This window comes from Leuciscus leuciscus (genome assembly GCF_965113295.1).
Source record: "Leuciscus leuciscus genome assembly, chromosome: 12".
Taxonomy (NCBI): Eukaryota; Metazoa; Chordata; class Actinopteri; order Cypriniformes; family Leuciscidae; genus Leuciscus; species Leuciscus leuciscus.
In genome coordinates this window covers 33,509,003-33,536,069 of record NC_138736.1, presented here as the reverse complement: position 1 = coordinate 33,536,069, position 27,067 = coordinate 33,509,003, and the positions used below count along the sequence as shown (strand labels likewise).

Below are 27,067 nucleotides of genomic sequence, written 5' to 3'. Positions count from 1 at the left end.
GATGTATGATGTTAGAATGAAGATATTAGGTGTTTAATGTACAGCTAAAAGAAATGTAATTTTGGACCAATGAGATTTTACTGTGGGCGGGGTTAGTGCAGCACAAAACTGCAAAAATAGAAACCAGCAAACAACAAAATGTCCTGTTGCTTATTACAGTGTTGGTTAAAACACGTTTTTAGTGCTTTAAAACAACACTGCTTCTGAAACATTGCTCTATACTCTTACAAATTACAAAAGAAAAACAGATAAGGTTTTGATTAGCATGATTCTTGCTACTGAATCATATTGCATGTGCCACGCAACCAATATTATTCTTAACAAAGTGATAGTTCTCGCAAACCATGGCTTGTTTTATGATTAATTACAATAAATTGATAGTTTTTTTATCAAATGTTATGAAATGTATGAATAACAACAGCTTGCATGTCACAGAAGCTGTGTCCAGGAAAGTCTATAACACAGCATGTCAGCTCGGGTAAACTATTAATCATGTCCTTGCACATTTAGTGTTTTAATAAGGAAGCAAATCATGAAAAAATATTTTGATGATATTCACAATAAAATCAGAAATGTTAATAAGATCATGAAATGTGGCAGCAGCTCCAAAGAAACAGACACTTCTTAGAAACACAAAAAGGTGCGCTTGGGACTGACATCTCGACCACATACCAGTACTGATAAAACCGTTTTCTGTTTCCCACTGGAATAGCCACTGCCTTTTCACATTAGTCAATAATGACTCGGGTATGAAAAATAACTATCTGGTTCAAATGACAGCAAGCCTCTGGAGAATGAACGAGAAACTTGCTGACTCATTCTCTGTCCGCAGTCAATTTAAAGCATAAATCCACCCAGTAACTTTTCAAAATCGTGGCAAATCTTGCCGATCTATTGAAATTACCCATCAGGGCGGTATTTTGTGGGCTTGACTAAAAGGAATTAAATCAGAGCTGGTCAGAAAGGGAAAACTGTGATTCAGTCTTAATGAAATCGAAAGCCCATGCAGCCTGACCTCAGTCTAACTTGCCTGATGTTGATGCTTGACGTCGCTTACAAAAGATTATCCTGGTCTATTATGAATTTTCCATTACATGGTGTGAAAAATGTGCCACAGACACAATATCATGGATGATGCTCTGCAGATGTTCATTCACAGTGTTTTATGAGGCAATCAGTGCTTTACTTTGACTATGACTAAGCAAAATGTGAGTGAAATATAGTTTAGTAGAAGGTCATATGAACATTTGTTCATCTGCAACTTCAATTTATATTCATCATGCACTTTTCCAATAGTCAGGTCTTTGCTGACCTTAATCATATTGGAGTCAATATTTCAAAAAATTGCATTGCAATTCAATCCCTTTTTGCGTTTGTCTGTAGTTCTTCAAAAGCCCAAAAATGAAGGAAAATGGATCAATAAAAGAATGGATCAATACTAATGCTGTTATTGACAGGACCTCCCTCTTCAAATTCTTCAGTAATTGCCAAGACTGCTAATGGTGGTGCAACCATACGAGAAAAAAATCCAATTACTTCAGTGGGCGCCCACCCATATGTTTAGACAGATTAAAGGAACTGGCCATTCAGAAATTCAAATTCAAAATCATTTACTCACCCTTATGTTGTTTCAAACCTCTATGACTGACTTTCTTCTGTGGAACACAAAAGAAATTTTGAAGAATGTGCTGGTCTCTGAATCCATACTGTAGCTTTCTTGAGGAACAGACTGAAATTGAAGACTATTATGACACCTTTACGGTGCTTTTGCATCCTTTTTTTAAGTTTGAAAGCATCAGTCCACATTAATTGTAACAGTATGGAAAGTAGCAACCAGCACATCAGTAAAAAATAAAATAAAATACCGGCAATCAGAGTGATTAGGACAACAACAAAAAAAAATGTAAAAAGAGATATTGGTTTGGAATGATATATAAGTGTGAGTATATGACAGATTAAACTAGTCCTTGGATGCTATTATGTGTCCACTGTCCAGGTCTTCATTTGAGAAACTATAGGGGAGCACATCCTATACACATCAAACTTTATCACTAAAGTACCATTACAATGTTTCCTGCACTGCTATTCTGAATCCGCTGCACCACGGCAAAAGAAACAGTTTTAGCTGAATTGTGTGATTTGCAGTCTGAATTAATTGTGCTTAGGGCGAGAGAGAGAGAGATGCGAGTGCAAAAGATAGACAACCAGCTTTCTATTGCATTGTCCTCACAAACATACCAGTGTTGCCTGATTTACAAAGAAATGACTCGTTTGAGTCAGTAAGCTGGTTCTGAATTGGTCCCAAAAAAATAAAACATCTGAAACTCACGAGTTATCAGTCTGAATCAGCCTAACGACCACTGAATCAGAGGAATTAGAAACTTGTAGTTAAAAATACCTATCCAAAAGAGATTGCTTCAAATTAAAAGAAAATAATATTCAAATATTATTGTTTTTAATATGTTTAAGCTCATAGTTAGGTAAAATTACTATTCAAGTACTAATAAAATCATTAATGAATAAGAAACGCTATAAGAAATCCGATTCGGAATGGATCTTACAATTCCCATCCCAACAAAGTTAGCATCCAGCTAACCAGTAGAGTAGAAAGCCTCAGTGTATAGCTCATAAATCCACTAAGCATGCTTGATACCAAATAAATATTTTTTTACATAAAATTTTAAAGTTACTGTGAGGTATCAGCCAGACATATATAATAGTGCAAGCTAACATGCTAGCAGATATCTTCATATCTTGTATGTTCAAGACTGTATCCAGATCTTTCATTCAGGATTAAAGTGCCACTTAAGTGTAAACTAGTGCACTTGTGTAAAATGTATTTATAGCAGATCAAAAACTTTGATTTATTTCAATATAAAAAGGTTTTACAGTCCTACACTATAGATTCTTGACACAGTCATTAGCATGTAGTGCATCCATTGCCACATTTCTTCTAAATCTGGTGTTAGACTGTAAAGAATCCCCTGACAGTCCTTCAACCACTTTAACATTTAACCCTTTTAAATACTTGCCTGTATCATTCAGCCCCAGTTTTCAGTTACAAATCACCAACAATTTCATAAAATCTGTACTATTTTAAGAGAACATTTCAGTTTAATCTGAGCATCCTCACTTCACCACCTACCGCTGAGCTATTCATATGCAAAAAGAGCCAAACAAATCGGTTTAGGTTCAAAATTCATTTTACAGTATTACAAAGCAGTTTTACCCAATTCCTGCACATCAGCAAATCTACAGTGTGCATTTAGTGCAATAACCCCACAACCGAATCATTAAACCTTTATTTATCTCCTAACCATGTCTTTATGATGCATCTCATTTATTCTCCATCTGTTACAGTACCTGTGGCCTCCACTGCTTATCCCTTTTTCTTTTCTCCACTCCCTACCTCTTCCCATTCTGCCTTTTTCTGAGATTTGGGGAAATTCCACTTCCCTCTCTAACCTTACTGCAGTTTGATGCCTGCAGTGCTTCATTCTTTCCGTTTCCCACTGACACAGCCACATCCGTGACCTATCTTGACCTATCTGTTGCATCTGTTGTTGGGCAGCGGCCAGCTTCACATATGTAGCCGTATATTCCCGTCTCCCTCTCTCTGCCAATTATTATCTACCTGTTCCAGCCCCGTCGGCTGACAAGACACATACTGAGTTCACTTTCCCCATGAGCTCAGCTCTTGCTGCCGTCAGCTGTAGCGCTGCTCGCTGCTTATCATTTCGCTGCTTACTTTCTCTGTGTGTCGCGTCGGCTACCGGGGTTCCCTGCTTCTGTTCCATCTGTCCAGAGAATTAATACCACACACGTTTAAAAAAACAACCTTTTTGAGCATCTAACAGGTTAGCAACCAATCAAAGTCACAATTGAGCACTTGTTTTGGGGTTAAATAAGGTAGCAGTGATCCAGAACACTATTTTTGTTGATTCCGAAATAAAAACATTATTGGCAATCCAATCCGTTTCTGTGTCCGAACAAGAGTGCCCACTCAAAAAAACCTTTTTAAGTTCATTACATTAAGCAGTATTTTTCCATATTCCCTGCGTTTGTTCTAATCAAATCTCTAAATAAAATGCAACCAATTAGACCCTTTTTTTAAATATAAACCTACTGATTTGCAGAAGCAATTTTTGCTTGGTCATTCATAAATTCTAACATCAAAAACAAGTGATATTTGTGTGTGTTCATTTTAGATCATTTATTTAATTCCCTTTTTTTTTCTTTTTCTTTTAGCAAATAGGCCTATATCAGTTACAAATTATTAAGTTACAAATATGTTATTGAGTTTATAGTTTACAACCTGTTTATGGTCATAATTGGTGCTGCTGAATTGTATCTGTGGGTTCTATTAGCACTCATTTAGTATCAATTAGCACAATGTGTCTGACCTCTCCTTTTCTGGACAAAACTGGGCAAGATACAGTATGTGATGTCACATAGTCTTTGCCTTCCTGGCGCTTCTGAGTAAATTAATATTAGGTTGCCAACTTTCCAGTCAGTCCACACCTGCGGTTTTTCACCAAACAATAATCTGGATATCATGTTCATTGCAAAACATATCACGATTACGATGAAGAAATTCTTTATACCATGCTCTGTATTCATCACTCAACAAGAGTCAGTGGCTTCCAACACAAATATTAATTGGGGTCTTAATTTATTGGTACTTATTCATTTTCATGCATTTTTCATGTTGTTTTGCTTGCTTGTTCGTTTATTTTGATGCAAAATAAATGACATTTTCCCCACATTTTGCATATTCTCACCCATTCATTAGCCAACTACCTGAAATATACATATCATGTGGGAAACCACGTCCTACATTCAACTGACCTGAGAAAGCTCTTTGGTACAGTCATATAACTAAATATGAATTTTAATATTCAATCCAATATTCAGTGTTCTCAGAACATTTCAATATTTAAACACTGAGCCTATACTAACAAGCTATAACATCCAGGCATGTCTTGTAACTTATTGGGCTTTTAGCTTGGGTCTGGCAAAACATGTCTACATGACAGGCTGACTTCTTAATAGTTCGCTCAAAAATGAAAATTGTCATCTTTTATTCACCCTTGTAACTTTTTGTCAGTGGAAAATAAAAGAAGCTATTCTGTGGAATGTCTCAATATTTTGTCCATGCAATGAAAGCCAATGGTCACCAAAACTGTTCTTCAAAATATCTTCTGTTGTGTTCAGCAGACGAAAGAAACAATTTTCATTTTGGATTGAACTATCTGATTAATATACCATATTCTGAAGGCACAACAAAAACTTGTTTCACATTCAATAATGCACATTTAATTCACTGCCTATATAATTTAAATTAGGAGTCTTAAATATGACTTTACCTCTCAAGCCTGTTAGCTGAGAGGCAGAGAAAAAAAAAGAGAAAGGCTGAGAGACACAGACATTCAACCTTGCCTCTCTCAAGGACATTACAGGGCAGAGTGAAGCACAACAATACGCTGATTTCACGCAGCCGTTATTTTGAAATCGAAAGCGAGGCTCCGGTGGGAAGAAAACCGGAAGTGTCGCCTTTAATCACAGGAGAGTCGTGAATGCGATGGCGTATTGTTGTGTTTAATGATGTTGTGTCAATTCTAAAACTGTACATACATTTCTTTTATACTTTAGACTATATACAGTGAAATTCATTTATAAATTTTTTTTTTTTTTTATATAATTCAAAAAGTAAAAAAAGAAGCAGGAATGAACTTTATACATATCCTATATTGGATATTAACATCCAATAGTGTAAATCGCGGCAGCAGCTTCAGGTTGGTAATCCAAAGGCATTGTTGTTTATCTTTACTTCCGGGGTTTTTCCCACCGGAGCCTCACTTTCGATTTCAAAATGGCGGCTGCGTGAAATCAGCGTATTGTGCATGTTTAGTATCAGGATTTGAAAAAAAAAATTCTTCAAATGTTATGTTTTTTAATCATATTTATTGCCTGCTTGCTCTGTCACATTAACGCTCCAATGCTGACATAAACTCTATCCGCTTTTCAAAAGACACAGCCAACACATGGCATTACTCATGAAAAGACTTCTCTGTTGTAGACCGTATATGATGCTTAGGATATGGAATTATCATATATTAGGAGAGTCACACATTTTACTCTGGTGAATATTTCTTAGGGTAGATTTATTTTTGAAAGTCTGTTTCAGTACGGGCTGATGCCTTATAAAGTCTTGGTTCCAAAAAAGATTTTGAACATTTCCACTGCCAGGGAAAAAGGTTCAATCAAGACAATGACCTTTTGTGATATAGCAGGCATGGTGTCACACTATATGTTAAGTTATCAAAGTGGAACCTGACATTTAACAGCCTATAAATTTTTCTGGCTATATTTTTTTAACAGTAAGACAGTTATGAAAAACAAAACAATATGAGACATCAAAAGTGAAAGTGAAAGGTTAATGTGTGTGTGTGTGTGTGTATATATAGGCTATATATATACATACACATTAACCTTTCACTTTGGATAATTTGATGTCTACTTTAAACAAAATGGAAAAAATAAAATAATTTTAACTAGGTGTTTGAAACCAATGTACACATTTGTCTAATTTAACTTTTGACTCAAAACCTTAGAGTTACAGAGATATAGCCTGAGTGACAACTTCTCCTGTGCGACAACTAGCCCCAGATCCATAGGTCTATTGTCTGGATCAAACGATCTGCCATTGATATTCTGTTCAATTCTCTGTAGGTTCCTTCTGCCTGTTGTCAGTGCAATCATAATAAAATAAGTGTGCTAATTATCTGAACGAGGCTGTTATGGTGACGTACCGATGAAAGTCATAAATCAACAGTCCTTATGTGTCATTTTATTTTAGCTTTTTATTTATTTATTTAGCTTCTTTTTTTGGGGGGGAGCCAAAGGTTTGCTTTGGCCACTGTGGACATAATGCTTTCCCAGCCCAATTTCATTAGAAATACTTCAGGCTGTAATTATCCCATTCAATCTTACTCATTCATTTAATGTCAGATCTCTCCCCTATTCAAATGAAACCTAATATTGAAAGGGGCAAGGTCAATGAATTGTGTCTGATTTATCCTTGCTTGTCTCCACTATGCATAGACACGCTCGCCCTGCGCACGCCCACAGTCCAAGTAACCCATACACTTCCCTCACCGCGCGACCAATACGTCACAGTGATGTTGACGATTACATAAAATTCGATTATTGCCCAATCATGTCGCATCAGATTCGCGCTGAACTATTAACACCTTTTGAAGCTAGACTAATGATATATTATATATATCTATATATCTATATGTTTAAAGCACAGTGGCAGCGCCAGCATACAGCACTCAGCTTTAGGGAGTCTGCACGCGCATCACGTATAATTGCGAATTCTGTAAATCCAATTATCTGTAGATTACATTTCTACGTTTCGTCTGATAAGCAAATGCTGATATCAGATGCTTCGGGTCTCCAGGGGAATAAGAGAAGTCTTGGACTGATTCCGGTCAAGGTTTTGTACAAATGACTTTTTATGATGAAGCAAGTGGTTCACCGAGAAAGATTGCACGTCTTTGGGCTTGGTTGTTTAGTTGCCGATATATTTTGTTTTACAAACATGTTAATGTACATATCTCTCTTTCACCCCCACCCCTTTCGCTCCCTTGCAAAAGCGCACTACACACTGATGAGTGCAGTGCACTGGGTTCAGGCGTTTCCTTTTACGATATTCCATTGATCTCTGGCGACGGAAAATTCGTGGAGGTTGGGCGACGCATTAAAGCTTTAAGGCCCACCTTCGATATTTCTAAAAAATGAAATAAATAAATGATTAAGTCGCTATACCGTCGCGACTACAAATAGAAATACTTTGGCGGCCATGTTGTATTCGTTTAGCTCAATTGGGCGATATGTGAAACAATATTACACCCTTTCATATTTAATATAGGGGCTTAGAACGGAACAATGTGTGCTGCAATAATCGCACATCCCATCCAATGATCCAAATGCGTCCGATGTAGATGTAGCCTGCATGTAACCAGAATGGAGCTTTAGTGAAGATACTCAAAATCCTCTGGTGCAGAAGGGAAAATCTAATAGAGTTCATAGGGTACGGAACAAGGGGGAACCTGTTCGGATGAATGTCATTTTCGTTTAACAAAAAAATAGGTGTTAATAATTAATCATGGTGGTGATCATAGAATTAGATATTGGGATGGTGCGTATCAGTGTAAGGATACTGCTTAACTATCCGCAGCAGTCTATACTCTAGATCACACTCCTGGGCGACATGTATCAAAGGTAGTCTGTGTGCATGCTAATGTGGGGGGCTCATTTCGCGAATTACGCCATATAACCGTATTTGATCGATAAATCGATCCATCGCACATGGAACAGCTAGTGCTCGCGTGAGAGCCGCTATTAAAAGCATAACGTGTAATGTGGTAGACGGTTACATTTTTAATTGCATAAAGAAAATATATAAAAGGGAGAACAAATATCGGAAAATGTATGAAATCCGTAGCATGCCCATAAATGTTCAGCCGTGAGCGAGCAGAAGTGAGATGTCAGCTGCTGACGCCCGGTTGCAGTGAGGAGACGGAGAATATGGGAGGAGATGAACGATAAAGCATCAGAAATAAAGACTTACACTTCGTAGTTCCTGCGTGCGATCCTTCATTTTTCCCCGCCGTGCTGGCCAAAAATATCGCTTGAGATGTCCGCTGCGTTCGTGTATTTATTATTAGCAAATGTCTGGCTCCTGTTTAATTTCCCACAGATTTTGGTGATTTCAAAAAAAGAGCGCCCTGTTCTTCCCCTCTGCACTATTTCACGCCTTTTTTCCTTTTCCCTGTTCCCGGTTCTGTGATGGTGTGTCCTCCGTGGCGGTGCAGTGATGCCCCGCAGCGCGCTCTGACTCCAGCACACGAATGCGATTCCGAACGCGGTACTGATGCTGCAAAAAAAAAAAAAAAAAAAAAAAAAAAAAAAGAGGTGGGGGGAGGGGAGCGATGCAGAGGGCTGGAGCGCTTCTGCGCATGCGCCGCCGTCTCACTTTACCTGCTGCCCCTCCCCCATCCCGCTCGCTTGCTGTACTGCGTGTCTCCGCAGCGCGTAACTGACCTACGTTCCCCATTATAAGTAGGGAACTGTAGTTTGTATTAGGCGGAATACAAAACCAGGAGCCTCTTGTTGGCTTCACGAAATAATCGATGCGGTTCTGTTTTATTCTAATAGAGGGAAAAGGGTTAGATGCATTTTAAACCTTATTCCCCATTAGCTATAAGTGTGAGGTAACAATTTACCTAAGATCTCAAATGTCACTGTTATGTGTAGAGAAATACATGCTTATACAGTCAACTCAACACATTAATCTGCAATGTAGGAAATATAACAGATAGAGTGATCCAGGTGTTTTTAAAGTCAACCTGAATTGCAGCCTGTTTTACTATAATGACATATTTTCAAAAGAACTACAATGTCCAGTGGGTAAACAAAATGTAAAATGAGACTTCATTTTAAAATTAGTGATGAGCAATACCACCTTTTTTTTTTCTTTTTTTTTTTTTTTACAAATTCAAGTAAGGCAAGTATTGTCGATATTCATACCAATACATTTATTAAGATGACTTTAATGGGAATAAAGCCTATAAATTAAGCCTATAAATGGGATATTAATAGCCATTTAATGTTTAAATGGCATTTTTTAACATTTAATATGGCCTGAGCTGTAAATGATCAGATCTCTGATAGAATTACATAACATTACATTAACTTTGAACAACTTGTGTCTGGGACTGCTTGTGCCTTTCAGCATTTTTACACATGAACAGAAGAAAAAAGGACTAATCCTACATAGCTGTTTGTTAACAAAGTTACTTTTCTGTTTTTTTCGAAGAGTGTGATATGCACATCTTCATGCAAAATAAATAAACTTAAAAATATATATTTTTTTAGAAATGTCTTGGGATTTCTTATGAAAGTTTATAATGTGAGGATGAATTCTCTTAATAGAGCATCAGTATTATTAATAATATTTATAATAATATAATAACATTTTTTTATGGCCATTATTGGTAACCATTACCCAATAATCATATGAAAGTCATTTCATAGGAAGATCGAAGTACTACATTTTGATGAAAGATTACAAAGACCATAAGAGCAGGGCAAGGAACATGCATTATAAAAGTAAATATATTCATTTTGGATTTCATGCTGACTTTAAAGGCCTACATGTGAATGTTCAAATTTTACAGAGACACTGCTTAAACTGTTGAGTTGAGCAGGGATACAGCGTTGTCACTGCGGTTTCTGTTGGTCTTGGTTTGGATTGCTTTAAACATCTGCCAGGGTGGGAGTCTTCAGTGCATCTTTGTGCCCCAGTTCACTGTCCTGGACCAGCAGAGCTCAGATATGTGAACTACGGGAACTGGTTTTAAAGTGTATGGTCAAGAATATAACACCTTTTTGCTAATCCCAGTGCCATAAGAGTGTCAAGTGGCTCCATATTAGACAAAAGACATCCCAATCTAAGGGGAAGAGAAATATACAAAGCAGTTTTGTCCATGTAAAATTAAATTACTTTTTGCATGTTTTTTTTGCACATGTTCAAATGTTTCTGTAAGAAGAAATATGCAGTAGGCTATACACAAAATACTATTTTAATGTCATTGCAGTTTTAATGACATTGAAGATGTTCGTGAGTCATCTCTGCACCACCAGCGCTTGCAATTCATTTGGTGGTTCATAAACATTACTTGCATTTGACCACAAGGCTTTTAATGTATTAACCCCATCAAACACCAATATGCATGTGTGTGAAGTTAAATTCAGATTAATGTTTATAAGGCCTTTAACAATAGTAATTATGACGAACCAGCTTTAGGGAGGTTTGGGCCTAAATTATTGAACTGAACACAGCAGAAGCCCTTTAGGAGATACTTATTGTGTAAAGCTTAATCTTTTCTACAGGGGGCACTGTTTGGTTCAGAAAGAGGAAAAAGATTTGTCATTTTTAATTGACCTTTTTCACATTTCTGGGTTTCTCAGAAGCTGAAGTACTCATAGTTGGGTAAACTTGAATGAGAGACTACATTATATATATATATATATATTTTTTTTTTTTTTTCATTTGCTCAAATAGTAAAAGAAAAAACTCCACAACAGTGTTTTCATAACTTTAAAAAAAGAGATAGAGAGAAAGACTTACATTTTTCCGTCACTCCCACAGTTGTTGTATTAGAAAGACACTCACAGCAACCAGCGTTAACTTTTTTTTTTGTGTGTGATTTGACGCGAAGATAATAAAATAGAAAGTGTTATAAATGTACTACAGGGAGGTTGAAAGCTTGAATCTGATTGGTTTACGAATGTTCTTCGTGTGCAAGTAGATCCAGCAGGTCTTGACCGCATTACAGTTCCATATAACTTCACCTAATGTTTCCAGATATTTCAAAGGTCTTTACAGACCACAGAACTAAAACCCACAACGATACTGACCGAGCAAAAAAAATATAGTAAACAATAGGATAAAAACAACAAATTATTTCCATGTTTTTTTTGCCATAAAATGAAAGTAACATTACCACCTCGGGTGTGCGTTATTTTTCTAACAATTCAACGGCCCGTCATCAATAAAAAAAAAAAATTAAATATAAAACATATTGCTGGATTTACGATGCTGATGACTGTTTAAACGCGTCATCACAGTCTGCGTGATCACATCCGTATCATCTTATTTAGAAAGGTGACATGTACCACTTTCTTCATGCCATATTCATCTTCCGACATATTGAATGTGACTCGTTTTCATTAGAACCATCAATGCATAATTGTACTTCATAATCATGTGTTTTTAATATTTACAACAAATGTTTACTTTCCTTATTTATCAGAACCATTGTTTTACCTTTTCTCTGTTATTTCTTCTATTTTCTGTAATTAAATTTAATTGTTATAATAGTTCACAAATCTAGTACCTCATTTCACCCACTATAATGATTGAAATAAGCAACCTAAAGTGAAAACTAGAGACAAAATAGACTTTTTTTCCAATAAAGTTTTTTTTATTGCATCAGTCTGAAAGTTTTGAAAAATTCATGTTTTAAATGTAATACTGCGGTCTGCGGGTTGTATAAGATACACATAAAATTATCAAATTAAATCATGTATTGAGAAAAAATCTTAAGAATCAGATCAAATAAATTTATCGAAAATAAAAAGTTAATAAGTTGACTATTAAAAAATAGCTTTTTTAAATTTGTGTACAGATCAAGTCAATGGTATTTCATTTATGATAGCAATTTTCACTGTATCTTTGCCAAATATTTAAAATAGCTTATGGCAATTTTTATACATGCGTTATCTCAGATGGGCCTTCATTCATATTTTACAGTATCCTTACATTCTACAGCTGTTGTATTACAGGAAAGACACATTTCTTGAAAAACCATTGGATTTTTTAAACTCAATGGGCTGCTCTCTGCCAAATGGCTGGTAATGATTTAGAGTACCATCACCACCCGGCGTAGGAGCGTATGTCTCACAATATATCCCTTTTAGACTTGGGCCACACTGTGCAGTGTAGGAGATCAAAAGAAAGCCATGCTTGAGTTTAAACTTCTCCGGCACATTGATGCCTTGCTTTGGGGTAAAAGATTTCTTTCCCAAAAGATCATCATCAAACCGGTTGTCACGGTCCCACACCTCAAATTTCAAGGGCCTGTAAGAAGAGGATGTTCATGACATGATGTGCAATTATTTAAAGTTTCACATTTTTACAACATTAAAAGTTTACAGATTTTTTAGAGCATTATCACATTTTGAAAGCATCTACAGTATTGCTGACAGAAACTGAAACTTTGATTAAGAAAATGGAGTTTGAGAATATACAGTAATTACTCACTCTTTTTTAGTCAGATCAACAGTTCCAACATTGAACAGGTAGTTCCACTTAGGAAAGTTGTTGTTCATAATCACAGGGGTTGTAGCCTTTACAGTTCCGTAGAACACTTTAACATAACCATCAGTTTTAGAGAACAAGTCGCCCCATAATCCCTCAGCACTCTTCACGGTCACTTTCAGCGTGGCCACTCCTTTCTGACTCGGACAGCAGTTACTATCAACTCTTGCATGACCGCTGCATTTGCATGCGCAATTTTTGTCACGCCGGCCCACTTTGCAACTGGAGGGGCAAGCGGTTGATATTGCGTTTTTTGTGATGTATTTGCTGATGGCAGCTTGCAGACTGGCTTTTCTAACTAAGTCATTTTTCACGAGCATATGCAATGAGCTCAAGGAGTAGGACACCACTCCAGGGATTTTCTTCAGTGACTTGAGCCACACGCCATATCCATTATTGACGCCTGGATTGAAGAGGATGTCATGCTGCTCACCGTTGCCGCCCAATATTTCAGTGACGCGGTCGGAAAAGGAGCCACTGAAGGTGCTTTTGTTCTCCAGTTTCTTTTTCCTGGCTGCGCAGAAGTTTGCTTGCGCGCTCGCATTCACACCCTCAATGATGGCGGACGCTTCTCTCGATAAGCAGATGCTCACGTCGTGTGCTGTCAGACCTGACATGGAAATCTGGCAGGTCTTCACAGCAGTGGTTGACTTTACGTGGCCGCCCAGTTCGACTCTCCGCAAGAAGTGTGTTCCATAGATAGAAATAAAATGGTTGTATGCATCTTCTGACTTGCTATTATATACAGCAGGAAGTGAACTGATGGAACCGGCAAATTCTTTGGTCATTGGAGGACTAGCATGAAGACGAAATCTGATGAAAACATGCTTCATGTTAGTAATCTAATGTAACATAACACATATCACACTGTTCAATATGAAAGCCTGTTTCTGCCATAGAGTTAAACAATTTAAAAAAGGTAATTGTGACTTTATTGACCTTTGGTTAGACGCCATGTTGAATTTTAGGCGGATGAAAACGAGTCTGTGAGGGATAGGCTTACAGTGTTTGCAATGGCACGCACTGTATAAAGTTCCTAGATCACACTTTCTTTTTGTACTACTTTCAAAACTGTTTCATGGAGATTTTATCTCCTGAAATTTTGAAGGGTTTTGTCAGCTAAACAATTGGCATGTTGTTAAACAAAAGTACAATCCATTGAACATACTTCTATCCCTCACAGCCTTGTTTTCATTTCTGTCAAAAATGGCAACTTTTTATCTCACAATGTGACTATTTCTCATTTGAAACTTTCTCACAATGACCTCTTTTATGTTTTTACAGTGCAATAAAAAAAGCACACTTCCACAGAGTTTATAATTGATATTTTATAGTTAATCCTGGGTAGTCTAGTTTTGAAATTTCACACTGTACGTTTATAAACCCTGGGCTTATGTCATGATTTGCATATTTATGAGGTCAATCACATTGATTGGACGAGTACAGATGCAGGTATTACATACACTCTTGATAATTGCTTTTCCCCCCTTACTAATTCCCAATAATATGATGCCAATAAAGATCCTTGATTTTTGAGAGTAACACACACTTACGAGTAATAGCGACAGGAGAAGGTGTGGCCTGTGAAGGAGTACTTGTCTTGAGCTGAATGTGTCTTTGCAAACCTGGCTGACATGGAAAGAGTGCCAGCGGTAGATGCACTCCCCACCATCGGCAAACTCAGCCCAACCTTCCAGCCGACATTGAGGGAATTGCTGGTTTCCTTAAGAACTGAGTTGGCCGATTCATACACCTTGGTACTGAGGCTGCGACGACACTGCACCTTGACGCGCCAGTCCATCACAGAAGCTGGCACCTTCTGTTTCTCCTGGAGTAGTGAGTTCTCACACACAGTGCAGTTTCCTCTCCCTCCTCCATTCATGTAGGTAAGGACATCCACCACAAAAGCTCCGGTGGTCTTCATCCGCACAATGTCAAAGCCTTCTCCCACCAAATTATGCCCAGGCACGAAATTAAGCTTCTTGCACTCTTCGTTGGGGACCGTTTCACAACAGAGGGCAAAAGGAAGAAAGAGGAGCAACAGAAGAGGAGCCATTTGTACTGCAGGCTGAAAGAGAGGAAAATAAGAGGAGATACTCTTTCACATTGTTCAAATTTAATTACTGATCAAGAAGTATTTGGACACTTAACGTAAAAATGTCTGAGTGTCTTTACATTTTATAACAAAATATCAAACCAAGTATTTCCATATAAATATTATACATAGTTCACTAATGTTTTAATTTGTCAGTTGATCGATCATTGCATAAATATTTTGAGTGCAACAAATATATTACTCCTACATATTTCAGTTTCTATCACTAACCAGTAACACTGTCTGTTCCTCATAGGGTTAACAGCTAATTAAACAATAAATAATAAAATACTAATTCTGGTGTTCTGCTTACATAGACTGTTACTAAATTGTAAAGTTCTCTGTTTTTATATGATTTTTGAAGGAGTAAAATCATATGAAATCATCTCCAGAAGGATGCAGGCTGTAAATATTATATTTATAGCACAATTTATACTACTTTCAAGCTTATAAGTGGAAGGCAAACTTTTGATGCAAGTAAAACATGACCCGTTTAACTACTAAATAAATCCACTAATTTGCCCAGCAGAAAACGCACATTCCCATGTTGAAGTGAGACTACTTTTGGAAAATTTAATTTATAGGAAAATTTAATTTTCTTTATCAGAATTCTTTAAAGTGTTCTAATTTAACACTTATTTATTCTACGTTGAACCAAATACAAATACATTTAAGCATTTACAGAAAGATGAATAGTTTACAATTTATAATTCCTATACAAAATATGACAATACCAAGCAAACAATCGACATTTACCTAGTTGAGATGTTTTCTTAACAGCTTTGGTAGAGCAAGGCAGACGATTAGGTTAAATAACCGTAATGTTAAAAAAAAAAAAAAAAAGGGGGTGGGGGGGACAAAAAGAGCAGACTCAGAAACACCAGTTTTGTGTTACCTTCACACTTTTTTTCAGCAACACCAACACAGAGACACAAGCACACTTTTTTAACATCTTTATGGGTATCTACAAAAAATTATTCGCTCTCTTACAGTTAAAAGAAATCAGAAAATATCTGATTCTGAACAAATTGTAACACTTTTTTTGCAACCAGCTGTGAGGAATAGACTTATTTACACTCTTCTCAGGCCATCTATTACTATGCAATCAATAAAATCAATAACACTTCTGTAACTTAATTTGTTAAGTTACTCCATTGCGCTTTTTCTTGATGAATGCAAAAAAATAAAAATTGTTAAAGATTTTTCAATATGAGATAAAGATATGAAACAATGAAAAATAACAGCATCCTAGCTGTAACAATAAGCAGGAGAACACTTTTAAAACTAGGTTTTGCTTTGTAGCCTGTATTTCTCTATGGCAGCGAGGTGCACTTACTGCAAATGAATCATGCATATAGTCTTCTACTAGTGAAGCTCACACTGCAGGGTCATACTAATCACGATTTGATATCAGTCTTGATTCAGTCTTCTCTCTGTCTGCTCTATTTAATGCATTCAATTGCAGACCGTTGACCTTCGCACTGGCTGCGATTGGCATCTCTGGATCTGCGCCCGATTGGTTATCTAACTTGGATGAAAATTCCTACCAAGACAAGAGTCAGTCTCTGTACTCTGCACTCTCAGGGATTTTAGAGGAATGACCCAACCATGTATACGATTTCACACATTTATGGACCTCACAGTAAATGTGCAGATTTACTAGTATACAACATCAAATCTATATAATAGGTTCAATGCAATATTTCTTGTGGCCATTTGGGCTTTGCTAATTCTCACATGTAATGACTTTTATCATATGAAGATCTTTGTGTGTTCTAGACCAACTTAATTTGGTGCAAGTATTCGATGTATCAGCATTCAAGTGGGGTGAATATCTGACTAAACGTTTTTAGAGCGAAACAGAAGTTCTTCACACCTCTCATCTGCAATGTCTGCAGAAATGGTGTGTAAACCACTGTTCCTCTGTAACAATACTTCAAAGCATTCAAAAACCATTAGGCTTTGACAGTTTAGTTTCAACCATTTCACATTTATTCAATTACACTGTTCATATATCTTATTATAGCAGCCATTATAGTTCTAAATCTACACATTTATTAAGTCCCCAGGGTGCAGTCAGAATTTTGTAAAACTGCTTTCTCTTTTTATGCTTTTTGGGCATGGAATGAGCAGCAAAACACTATTAATAAAAACAAACAAAAACACTCACCTCTTTGAATACCTTTTAAAGGTCTTTTACAAAAACATGTTGCTGTTTAACATGGATTTGCATACTTTTGTGATGTTTTATATGCATTCTATACACAGATGAGCCAAAACATTATGAGCAGTCACAGTTGAAGCAAAAATCATTGACCATCTCATAACAAGGCCACATATTAAGGTTTGGGTAGATTTGATGGTAAGCAAACCATCAGTTCTCGTAATCAGTTTGTTGGATGCTGGAGAAATGGGCAGGAATAAAGATCTGAGTGACTTTGACAAGGGCCAAATTGTTATGGTAAGGCGACTGGGTCAGAGAATCTCTGAAACGGCAAGGCTTGTGTGTCGCTCCCGGTCAGCAGTGGTGAGAATTTGCCAACAGTGATCTGAGAACGAACAAATCACAAACTGGCAACAGGGTGTTGGGCACCCAAAAGGCTCATCAATGCACGAGGGCAACAAAGGCTATTCCGTCTTTTCCGAGGCCAACATAACTACTGTGGCAGTGGTAGTCACACAAAATTTGAATGATGATTATGGGAGGAATGTGTCACAAACACACTTTGCTGCCACTGTTAAACATTTCAAGGGGTTTTTACAGTAACTTACTGTAAATCATTTTTACTGGCAACATTTCATATCACAAAATAAACAGTCTGCCAATGCTGGAAATGATATGTTAAATTTTTACACATTAATGGGTGAGTTTAAGGACAACGTATTTTGTGTTCATTTTAATTCATTCATTGTAAATATAGTAAATATGTTAGAAAGGTTAGCACAAAGATGTGTAAATGTGTTAAATTAACACATTATGTGCTGTCCTTCACTGCACACATTGTTAAAAAAACATACATAAAATCCTAAACAAAACATTAGCATTTGACTAAATGAATGTAGAGTCATTGGTTGTTTAGCATATACAATTATTATAATGAAATATCAACCATTACATTCATAAAACTGCAGAATATAAATACATTTTTAAGCAGTCAAAAGGGAAATGTCCAACGCAGGACAAAACACAGTGCTTTTCACAATACATGGCACATATTGTAACCCCACCTTCACAATAATTTCACTTATTTCCAAAAATGTGTTGGATTCATGTACACTGACTGGTGGCCAAAAGAAGTATTTAAGTGTTTTAATGTTTTTGAAAGAAGTCTCTTTGATGCTCAAGAAACATTTCTTATTATTATCAATGTCTGACTGTCTACTCCTCCATCTTTTCTACAGCATAGGAGTAAAAGTCATCATCAAAATAATCTTTAAAAAACCAACACAATGTTTTTCTCTACCTTTGCGAATATATGAACTTCTCCAAAGATTGGTTCCTGTTCAGAACTCGACTGACAACGTCAGAATGTTCCCTGGTCTGTATGCGTGTCCACAAACACAAATGTACTCAGTCCTTCAGAGGAGATCCCGGTTCCAACACTATACAAAACAGAGAGAGAGAGAGACAGAGAGGAGAAAATTCCATATTAGAGTCAAATTATTTTTAACTTCCTTTTTTTTTTTACATTTTTATTATTATTTTTACAACTTAACAATATAAATTTGTAAACAGTTTTTTGTCAATAGCATATTCAAACATTTCAGCTGAACTAAATTAAATTATGCCAGATTAAATTTTAATACTTACATATCCTAAATTCTGTCCAAAAATGCTGAGATCCATAGAGAGAAAGACTGAAATCGATGATTTAGCCCATTCCAGCTTGTCTGCAGTGAAGGGGTCCCTGTTTGAAACAAATACAAAGTAAGACACATGCAAGAAATCACTGTGTGATGATGGTTCTCCTTCCTACAGTAGTTAACCCACCTGTGCGCTGATATTAGGACCTTCCTGTTCAGGTGGGACTGCAATCGTAGAGTCTTCTGCCAAATAAAATATCAAAATAATGCAAAAATATAAACTTAAGTTGTTTAGAATGCTAGATTTGGTATGAATGAATTAGTGAGAGTTTTCATTTCATCTGGTGAGACTGAACATAGAAAATGGTCCATCTTTTGATTGGTTCATTTGATGTGTAATAAATATAATGTTAGTCATGATGCAAAGGTCACTTATTTCATATAAAGTTAGCCAATTTTATAGAGATTTTATAAGATATTGTATGCTACCTAGTCTGCACCAGTGGCTCCAAAGCACTTATCACATATTGCTAATCATTTCAGCAAACTTATGTCAAAATATACCAAAAATATAAGTAGTACAGCTTAGGCTTACCTTAGGAATCTTGCTATAAGTCACTGGCGCGAATTGGCGCTTTGTTGCAGTTGCATTAAACACATACAAAAATTGCAGTTAATATTAAATTCCATAAAATAAAATAAACTATGTTATAGTTTGCAAACTAATTCTAAAACTAGAAAGGTGGCCGCTAGCCATAAAACTTGTTAGCTAACATACAATTATTTTCTCATCAGTAGGCCAACATTAGCTATAACCAAAGCAGAATTTCACATTAGTTAATTTAATGTTAATGTAAACTAAGCGTTGCTCGTTGGCGTATTTTAACTCGACAATTCAATAATCTAACAAAGTCTGTAAAATGAAACGTTAGCGCAGTTTACCGTGATAACGTTTATTACCGCCATGTTGACAGAATGTTAAAGGAACCGTATGTAAGAAATGTATTTCAATTAATCATAAAATGGCCCTGATATGTTACTAGACATTAAGAAATCATGTTAATTTCAAATACTTATATCACTGACAACAGTAGTCCGGCCAGGATATTGTCATTTAAAAAGTGAAGTTGCAGCCCTCAACTGATGTTGATGTTGTCATGTTGTGTTTTGGCCTGAAGCGCCACCCTCCACCTATCTACCAATCACGAAGTCAGTAGTGTTTCGGCATCCGGGTTGCCAGCTCTGCTCTAGTTACCACAGCTGCAGCTACAAACGTGTCGGATAAAAAATGTCTAACGTTACGAAACCTAAAAGACCTCGTTATGAATCCGAAATACGTCGTGACAAAGTCCGAAAAAAAACTTACTGTGTAGGACTTGTCACTTGCCATTGGAAGCTCCTTGTAGCAGCCTACGTTCCTGCTGGATCCTGCAGCCTAACTGGCAACCTCGAGTCAGGGGGAGGGGGAGGGGATACACCGCTCTACAGTAATTTGAAAGTGATTGCAGTACCAGTTTTGGCCACAATCTTACATACGGTTACTTTAAACTGGGGTGCACAAACCTGTCAACACACACAGAATATTTTTTAGCTTGCTTGCTGGTCTCTCTCTCGGTGAAGTGAATTCCGTCTCTACCCCGGGCCAGACACGAACGGCGCGATCCAACAAAAGACAGTCAGGAGGTCCCGGTAGTGATATTACGCTGGATGCTCCGGCGTGACACGACAAATCCCAGACAGTGTATAGTGATGTATAGTGAGGTTTATATCTCTGACGTACAGTACTCCGAGTCCAAGCACTCGCGCTATTTCTGACAAGGGACAAATAGGTTTTCATTTTGCATTAATGATCCGGTCGCTTCAATGTGTTCAATATATAAACAGCCTCTGGCTGTTATAGTGTTATAACTACTGTATAGCAGTAGTATACAGAAATTTTTAAAAATACAGCAAGTCACTGTATGTGGTGTTTGACGTCACAGAAAATTCCCATGATGCAATGGGAATCAGTTATTTACTGTAAAGAGAAATAGCAGTATGATACTGGGTGATTTAAAGTAAATAACTGTAGAAATTACAGAAAGTCTAACAGTGTGCATATGAGGCCGAGTAGCCACAGGCCAACCAGAGTGCCTATGATGTCCCCTGCTGAAAATGGCACAATGGGCACGTGAGCGTCGGAATTGGACCTTGGAGCAGTGGATGAAGGTTGCCTGGTTTGATGAGTCCCATTTACATGAACGACATTTACGTGTATATCTTTTACATCGGGAAGTGATGGCACCAGGATGCAACGGGGGATGAAGACAAGCCGATGGAGGGAGTGTGATGCTCTGGTCAGTGTTCTGCTGAGAAACCCTGGGTCCGGCCATTTATGCGGACGTCAATTTGACACGAGCCACATTGTTGCAGACCAGGTACACCCCTTCATGACAATGGTGTTCCATGGTGAAAGTGGCCTCTTTCAGCGGGATATGTACTCTGTCACACTGCACACATTGTTCAGGAATGGTTTGAGGAACATGATGAAGAACAAGGTGTTGCCCTGGCCTCCAAATTTCCCAGGTCTCAATCCAATTGAGCATCTGTGGAATGTGCTTGACCAACAAGTTCGATCCATGGTGGCTCCACCTCGCAACTTACAGGACTTGATTGATCTGCTGCTCAGATATTACAGGACAACTTCAGAGGTCTTGTAGTGTCCATCCCTTAACAAGTCAATGCTGTTTTGGCAGCATGTTGAGGACCAACAGCATATTAGGCAGGTGGTCATAATGTTTTGGCTCATCTTTGTGTGTCAAACTGCAACCAGGTCATAAGTTTTTATGCATTATATATGTTTTAATGAGTGAAATTGTTGTTGACTCCCTGGAAGATTTTGTATCTTGTATCTAAACGCAGCATTGCTTCTCAAAGTGCAATTCAAGACAAATTGCAATCAGATCGCCTACCAAAGTCAAAATGACCCACCTTTGCCCATTAAGTACCTGCCAGGAGTTCGATTCCAGCATGACAGAGATTTTTAACCTGGTATATTTAAAAAGGTCACTTGAAGTGACAGAAATAATACCTTGACTCTTTGCAGATTGATTATGCAGCTGATGTTTATTGTGGGATGAGGAACTTGCTGACTCCTCCAGAGAGACGTATCTTTCTGCGCTGGTGGCTTATTACTTTATTCCTTCAGAACATCTATTTGAAGATCAATGCATGTTATGTCAGAAGAGACCAAAACACTCTGAGGGGAGTTTATTCTTTCAGATATCATGACATTTTGATGTATTCAGCCCTTTTCTCCTACACAACAGAGTTTCATGCAAACTAGAAACTTGAGGTAGCAACTATGTCCAATATTTCTTTAAGGAAGCCCTGAGAAGCCAAACAATAGCTTGATTTATTCAAAATGAAACTAATTAGGATTAAATAAGATTAAGATTTTAAATAATAATAAAAAACAATGAGTAATGTTAAATGAAAATTAATTTGAATAGTAAGTAAGTAAGCTCTGACAATCTTAGAATACAATTGTTTTAGAGACAAGATATTTTTTCATCCGATCCTCAAGAACAATAAGGTTTCGCTATTGGTTTCATTCTGCCTCTGATCATAGCAATGAAAACTCTTTATGTGATTAGATTAATTTATTCTGAAGCTCGCTTTCTGTTTTTTGTTCATCCAAGCAGCTTTCAAAAAGCCACGGTACCTCTGGCACACCAGAAATCCACTTTAAATTGGCACTCAGTCGTATTTGACCAATTTATAATGAACAAACTTTGTTAAAGGCACAAATAGCAATTTGCGTTGTGGGACCAATGTGCATTTAAAATATATAACTTGTAACCTCGGTTCCCAGTGCCACGCAGCATCATATCTTGGTTTAGTCCCGATTGTGATCTAGGCCATGAACACTTGCTGTGGAATGTGGGTTAACCCATTTACACCAGCAGCGTAGCCGAGTTCGACCCAGATGTTACATCAGTTGTAAAGTTCTTCGGTCTGACAGGCCTGTGATCTGAATACAAGCTTTACTGAGCAATGCAAGATGTGGTAATAGCTCACACAAAAATAAAAAGTCTGTCATGTACATTTTATCATTCCAAACTTGTATCATCTGCAACATCACACAAAGGACGAAAATGCCAAGTCATATAGACTAATGGAACGTTGGTATGTTGGTTTGTGTTCCTAAATGATGACAGATGTTTCATTTTTGGCTGAACTTTTTCTTTAACACACCATTGAATTGATTGCTAGGCTGTGTCGAGCGCACTGCTGCAGTAGGGCTTGATGTTTTGCATTCTGTACTGCAATTTATGACCCGCGTACAGGTCACTGAGTGCAGCGGCAGTGAAGGGAGAAACTTGCAGTCTATCTTAAATGCGTGCCAAGCTGCATCTCAATGCTACAGCAGTCCCTGTGCCAAATTTGAACTCCCTGCCAAATTATTACCCACCTGCTGCTACCTGGTTGCCTAATCCTAACCCCACCCCGACACCCAATGCTAAACCTACCCATACTGGGATTTGGCACAACACCGGCAAGTGGCGACACAGGGCCCCAGGGGTTTACAATAGAAGAGCACACTCAAGATTTTTTTTTTCTCCCATTAAAATTCTATAATTTTATATTTTTATTGTTTTTACATTATTTGAATGTTTTTATTTCAAATAAATGAATTTTTCAAACAAAATGAAAACTGTCATCATTTACTCACCTCACAGCAATCATACCAAACCCATGACTTACTTTCTTCTGTGTAACACAAAATAAGTAGGCTATTTTGAGGAATTGTCCTGATTACTTTTCCATGCAATTACATTGAATGTGGACTGATGCTTTCAAGCTTTAAATAAGGGCCCCGTAATAGTATACACATAGTCTACAATGCATTATTCTTGTTCTCAAGCTGTCATATCCCTGAAGTAAAATGTTAAAGGTGTGGTCAAAAAAGTCCATTGTCAGCAGTGTTGCAATGCTTGAAGCATAGTTTGCATAGCCAGAGAAGTCACTTTTAAAACAAGCAGCTTTCTGGTGGTCAACTCGCTAAATTGGGGTTATGCGCAACAAACTTCCTTATTCTGTAACAGGTCGCATCACTTCCAGTTCGGGAAGTGTGCATTTATATGTGCTTTGTTAAATATAGAGCCGTTTTACTCAAGATACATTCAAAGGAACGAGCAAAGATGAGCATAACCGATGTCCATCGTATAGATTGATAGCCTAAACGTTTTTATTTTTTATTTTACTTCTTCTAACTAACATTTAGGTATTTAAATCAAATAAAACAGCAACAATAAAAAGATCTAGCTATAGGTTAGCGGATTACCTTAAAAGTCCATAGATTGTTGTCAGTTCGTACTGCCAATAATCCTTTCTCCGACAAGCGGATGCAATGGGAGAAGTTTCGCCCTCACACGAAACCATAGAAATTCTATTTTAAATTACTGGATAGTTTTAATCTTAGAAAATAAATTACATAGAACATTGGTTGAAAACAGACATATAATATGAATCCATGACCATGACAGGACATTTTTGATGTTATGGAATGTATAACAAAACACAATCAATGGTTGAAATTGCATTAACAAAACTCAAATAGTTGTGTAGGCCCTATGTTCAGTATATGAGTTGGACTGGTCATTATCATGATAATATGATAAGATGTGATGGTTCTCAGCCTCAGTGGTATTCTTCTATCCATGGCTTGGCTCATGAATTTTAATAATAACGTAACGAGACGTTAGATCACTATCCCTAAATGACTGGCTGAGAAGGAGCCGTACTTGTGAATTTACGAATTCTGCTATGGGGAAGGTTTGGGGATATGTATATTAAATAGGTGGCATGAATGCCTGCATTATGTTATGAAGCAAGGTAGCCATATTAATATTCATTCGCTGCATTTTCATCATAGTACAACTGGTAATTTTGTGCACGGATGAACAAATTCACAGCGCTCAAAAAAAAAAATAGAGTACTTCCGGTGAGATTCTGAAGTGTGCATATGGACACTTTACTATCCCATGAGGCCCCGGGAGAGGATTTGTGAATGGCGGCGACACTGTAGGCCATGTGATAAGGGCAACATGGCGAATGTAGTAGGCCTACGTCCAGATTATTCAGATTCATACTATATATAATGTACTTTTTTAGCGGTTGTGGAGTAATTACTACACAGAAGACAAACTTTCTAGATTTTCCTTGATTTAGGTGTAAAATAAAGCCTGTGTAAACATACTTTGTTTTGTTCTACAACGTAAATTACACACATCCATAGTGAAAATGCACATCCATTTGAAGCTGTTATGTTCATTTTTGCAAATGTTTCTAATAAGTAACTAGATAAGACAGCTGGGTGTGAGTGTGTGCAGTGTACATTGTAGAACAAAACGTGAAAGTATCGTAAAGTTTACTACAGGTTTTATTTGACTCATAAATGGAAAAACCCCATTATAAAACCCAATAGGAAAATCTCGAAGGAACTCATTACCTGTCATTAATTCACCACTGCAATAAACCTTATTCAGAGCAGCGCCATGACAGGTGTGAAAGTGAGGCTGTGAGGGATAGACTTACCGTGGTTTCAATGGCATCTGCAGTAAAACGCTGTATAAAGCCCCTAGATCACTTATAATTTTCCACAGCTCATATTATCGGGAGGTTTCAAAATCATCTACATTACATTTAGGGCAACAAAATGCAAGTGCTGCATGTGACTATTCCCAGTAAGTCTAGCAAGAGTTTTTATTTTTATTTTTTATAAATAGGTATACAATAGTGTTAATATTAATGGGTCAAGTGTTGATGAAAAAGCATTTTCAGCCATTTCTTGAAAATGGCTAAAGACTCAGCAGCTCGGGTTGAGTAAGACAGATCACCAGCATGGAACAGTCAAGGTAAAGGTCCGTGAAAATGATTGTGTGCCACTTTTAGATGGCACCACAAGGTGCTGTTCACTTGCAGAACGCAAGCTTCTCCAGGGCACATAAGTCTAGTGAGTTTAGATATAGGGGTGCCGAGCCAGTCGTTGTTCAGGCAAACATCTACACATTAGGTAACATAGCTAGATTAAAACTTAAAAAGCAAGATATCAGCTCTACTGAAAAAGTTTGACATTCTGCATGTTTAATTCAAGAGAAGTGCTCTGAATGAGTTTTTCTGGGATGTTCTTGTCATTTCAGTGCACGGCTGTAAGAACTGAATACTGTCCTATTTGGTAAAATGGATATATCAACTTGATTCATCCTCAAACTGGTCTCTGCTGGTGTGGTAGAATAGCAGACCAAACCATCCAACTGGCATAAAACTGCACTACATTGCACTGTAATAATGAAATAAATGATTTGTATTTGTTTTAAACGATTTAAAGGTCTATGAGACCATGAGGACCTGGCTGACCTAGCGATTGTCACCTTGTGCTTACTGGAGGTCTTGACCTAAAACTCTAGCAGCTTATTTTACGTCATTTAATTACTTAAATGTAAACATAATTGTTTATATAATCCCTAATCAGGTTACTTTGAATTACTCAAGGCATTGTTTTGTTCTGTTGTTCTCCACTGAAAAAGTTTAATGCAATTTTCGGTACTTTAGCCATAATGCCAAAATGGATGATTTGAAGCTATTAAAACAGTGTTTTATTTGATAACAGTTATCATACTGCACCCCCTGGTGTTTGAAAACTGTGCTGTTTTTAGAGCATATTCATAAGCTGTATAGGCCCTATACTTTACAAGAAGCATATGCTGCAGACTTTGAAACAGAGTTTTGTTTAAAAAAGGTGAAATATATATATATTATCCTGGTGAAATGTGGCACATGGTATGGTATGATAAGAGTACATTTCTGCTTATCTGTCATGCTTATCACTGAACTCATGTTGTTCACAGTACAATAGTAACAAGCCCTGTTCCTTTACATGGTTTATCTTCAGTATTGCATGATGAGCAACATGCACTTTAGGCAATGACATCACAAAACTTGCACAACAAGAATATTATTTCATAAATTACTATATTGGTCCATCCTTCGTTTATCAATTTTAAATGATTTATATAAATATTCTATTTATTATTGAATCATTTAATGCATTTGAGGCTTTATTAACTGCTTAAAATGCCTCAGAAACTTTCCTAATAGAAAATGACAAAATGTATTGGTTGAAATGTATAAAAATTATTGGTTGAAATATATTTTCAAATGTAGTCGTCGCT

At 37.0% G+C, this 27,067-nt stretch overlaps 2 protein-coding genes across 2 annotated transcripts in view; both read right to left on the bottom strand.

Moving 5' to 3' along the window:
- Positions 1-8,939, bottom strand: part of stx1b (syntaxin 1B) — a 44,701-nt gene extending 35,762 nt beyond the window's left edge. Inside the window, exon 1 of the mRNA XM_082186303.1 lies at positions 8,639-8,939. Coding sequence (XP_082042429.1) covers positions 8,639-8,668 — 30 coding nt within the window. The 5' untranslated portion in view covers positions 8,669-8,939. The remainder of the gene's footprint in view (positions 1-8,638) is intronic.
- A 3,094-nt stretch (positions 8,940-12,033) lies between these two features.
- prf1.3 (perforin 1.3) lies at positions 12,034-15,960 on the bottom strand. Its single transcript, XM_082185400.1, has 4 exons — positions 15,804-15,960; positions 14,506-15,020; positions 12,896-13,765; positions 12,034-12,712 (listed from the first exon to the last, which is right to left on the bottom strand). The coding sequence occupies exons 2-4, from the start codon at positions 15,006-15,008 to the stop codon at positions 12,412-12,414; spliced, it is 1,674 nt and encodes a 557-aa protein (XP_082041526.1). The 5' UTR covers positions 15,009-15,020; positions 15,804-15,960; the 3' UTR covers positions 12,034-12,411.
- Positions 15,961-27,067: the final 11,107 nt, after the last annotated feature.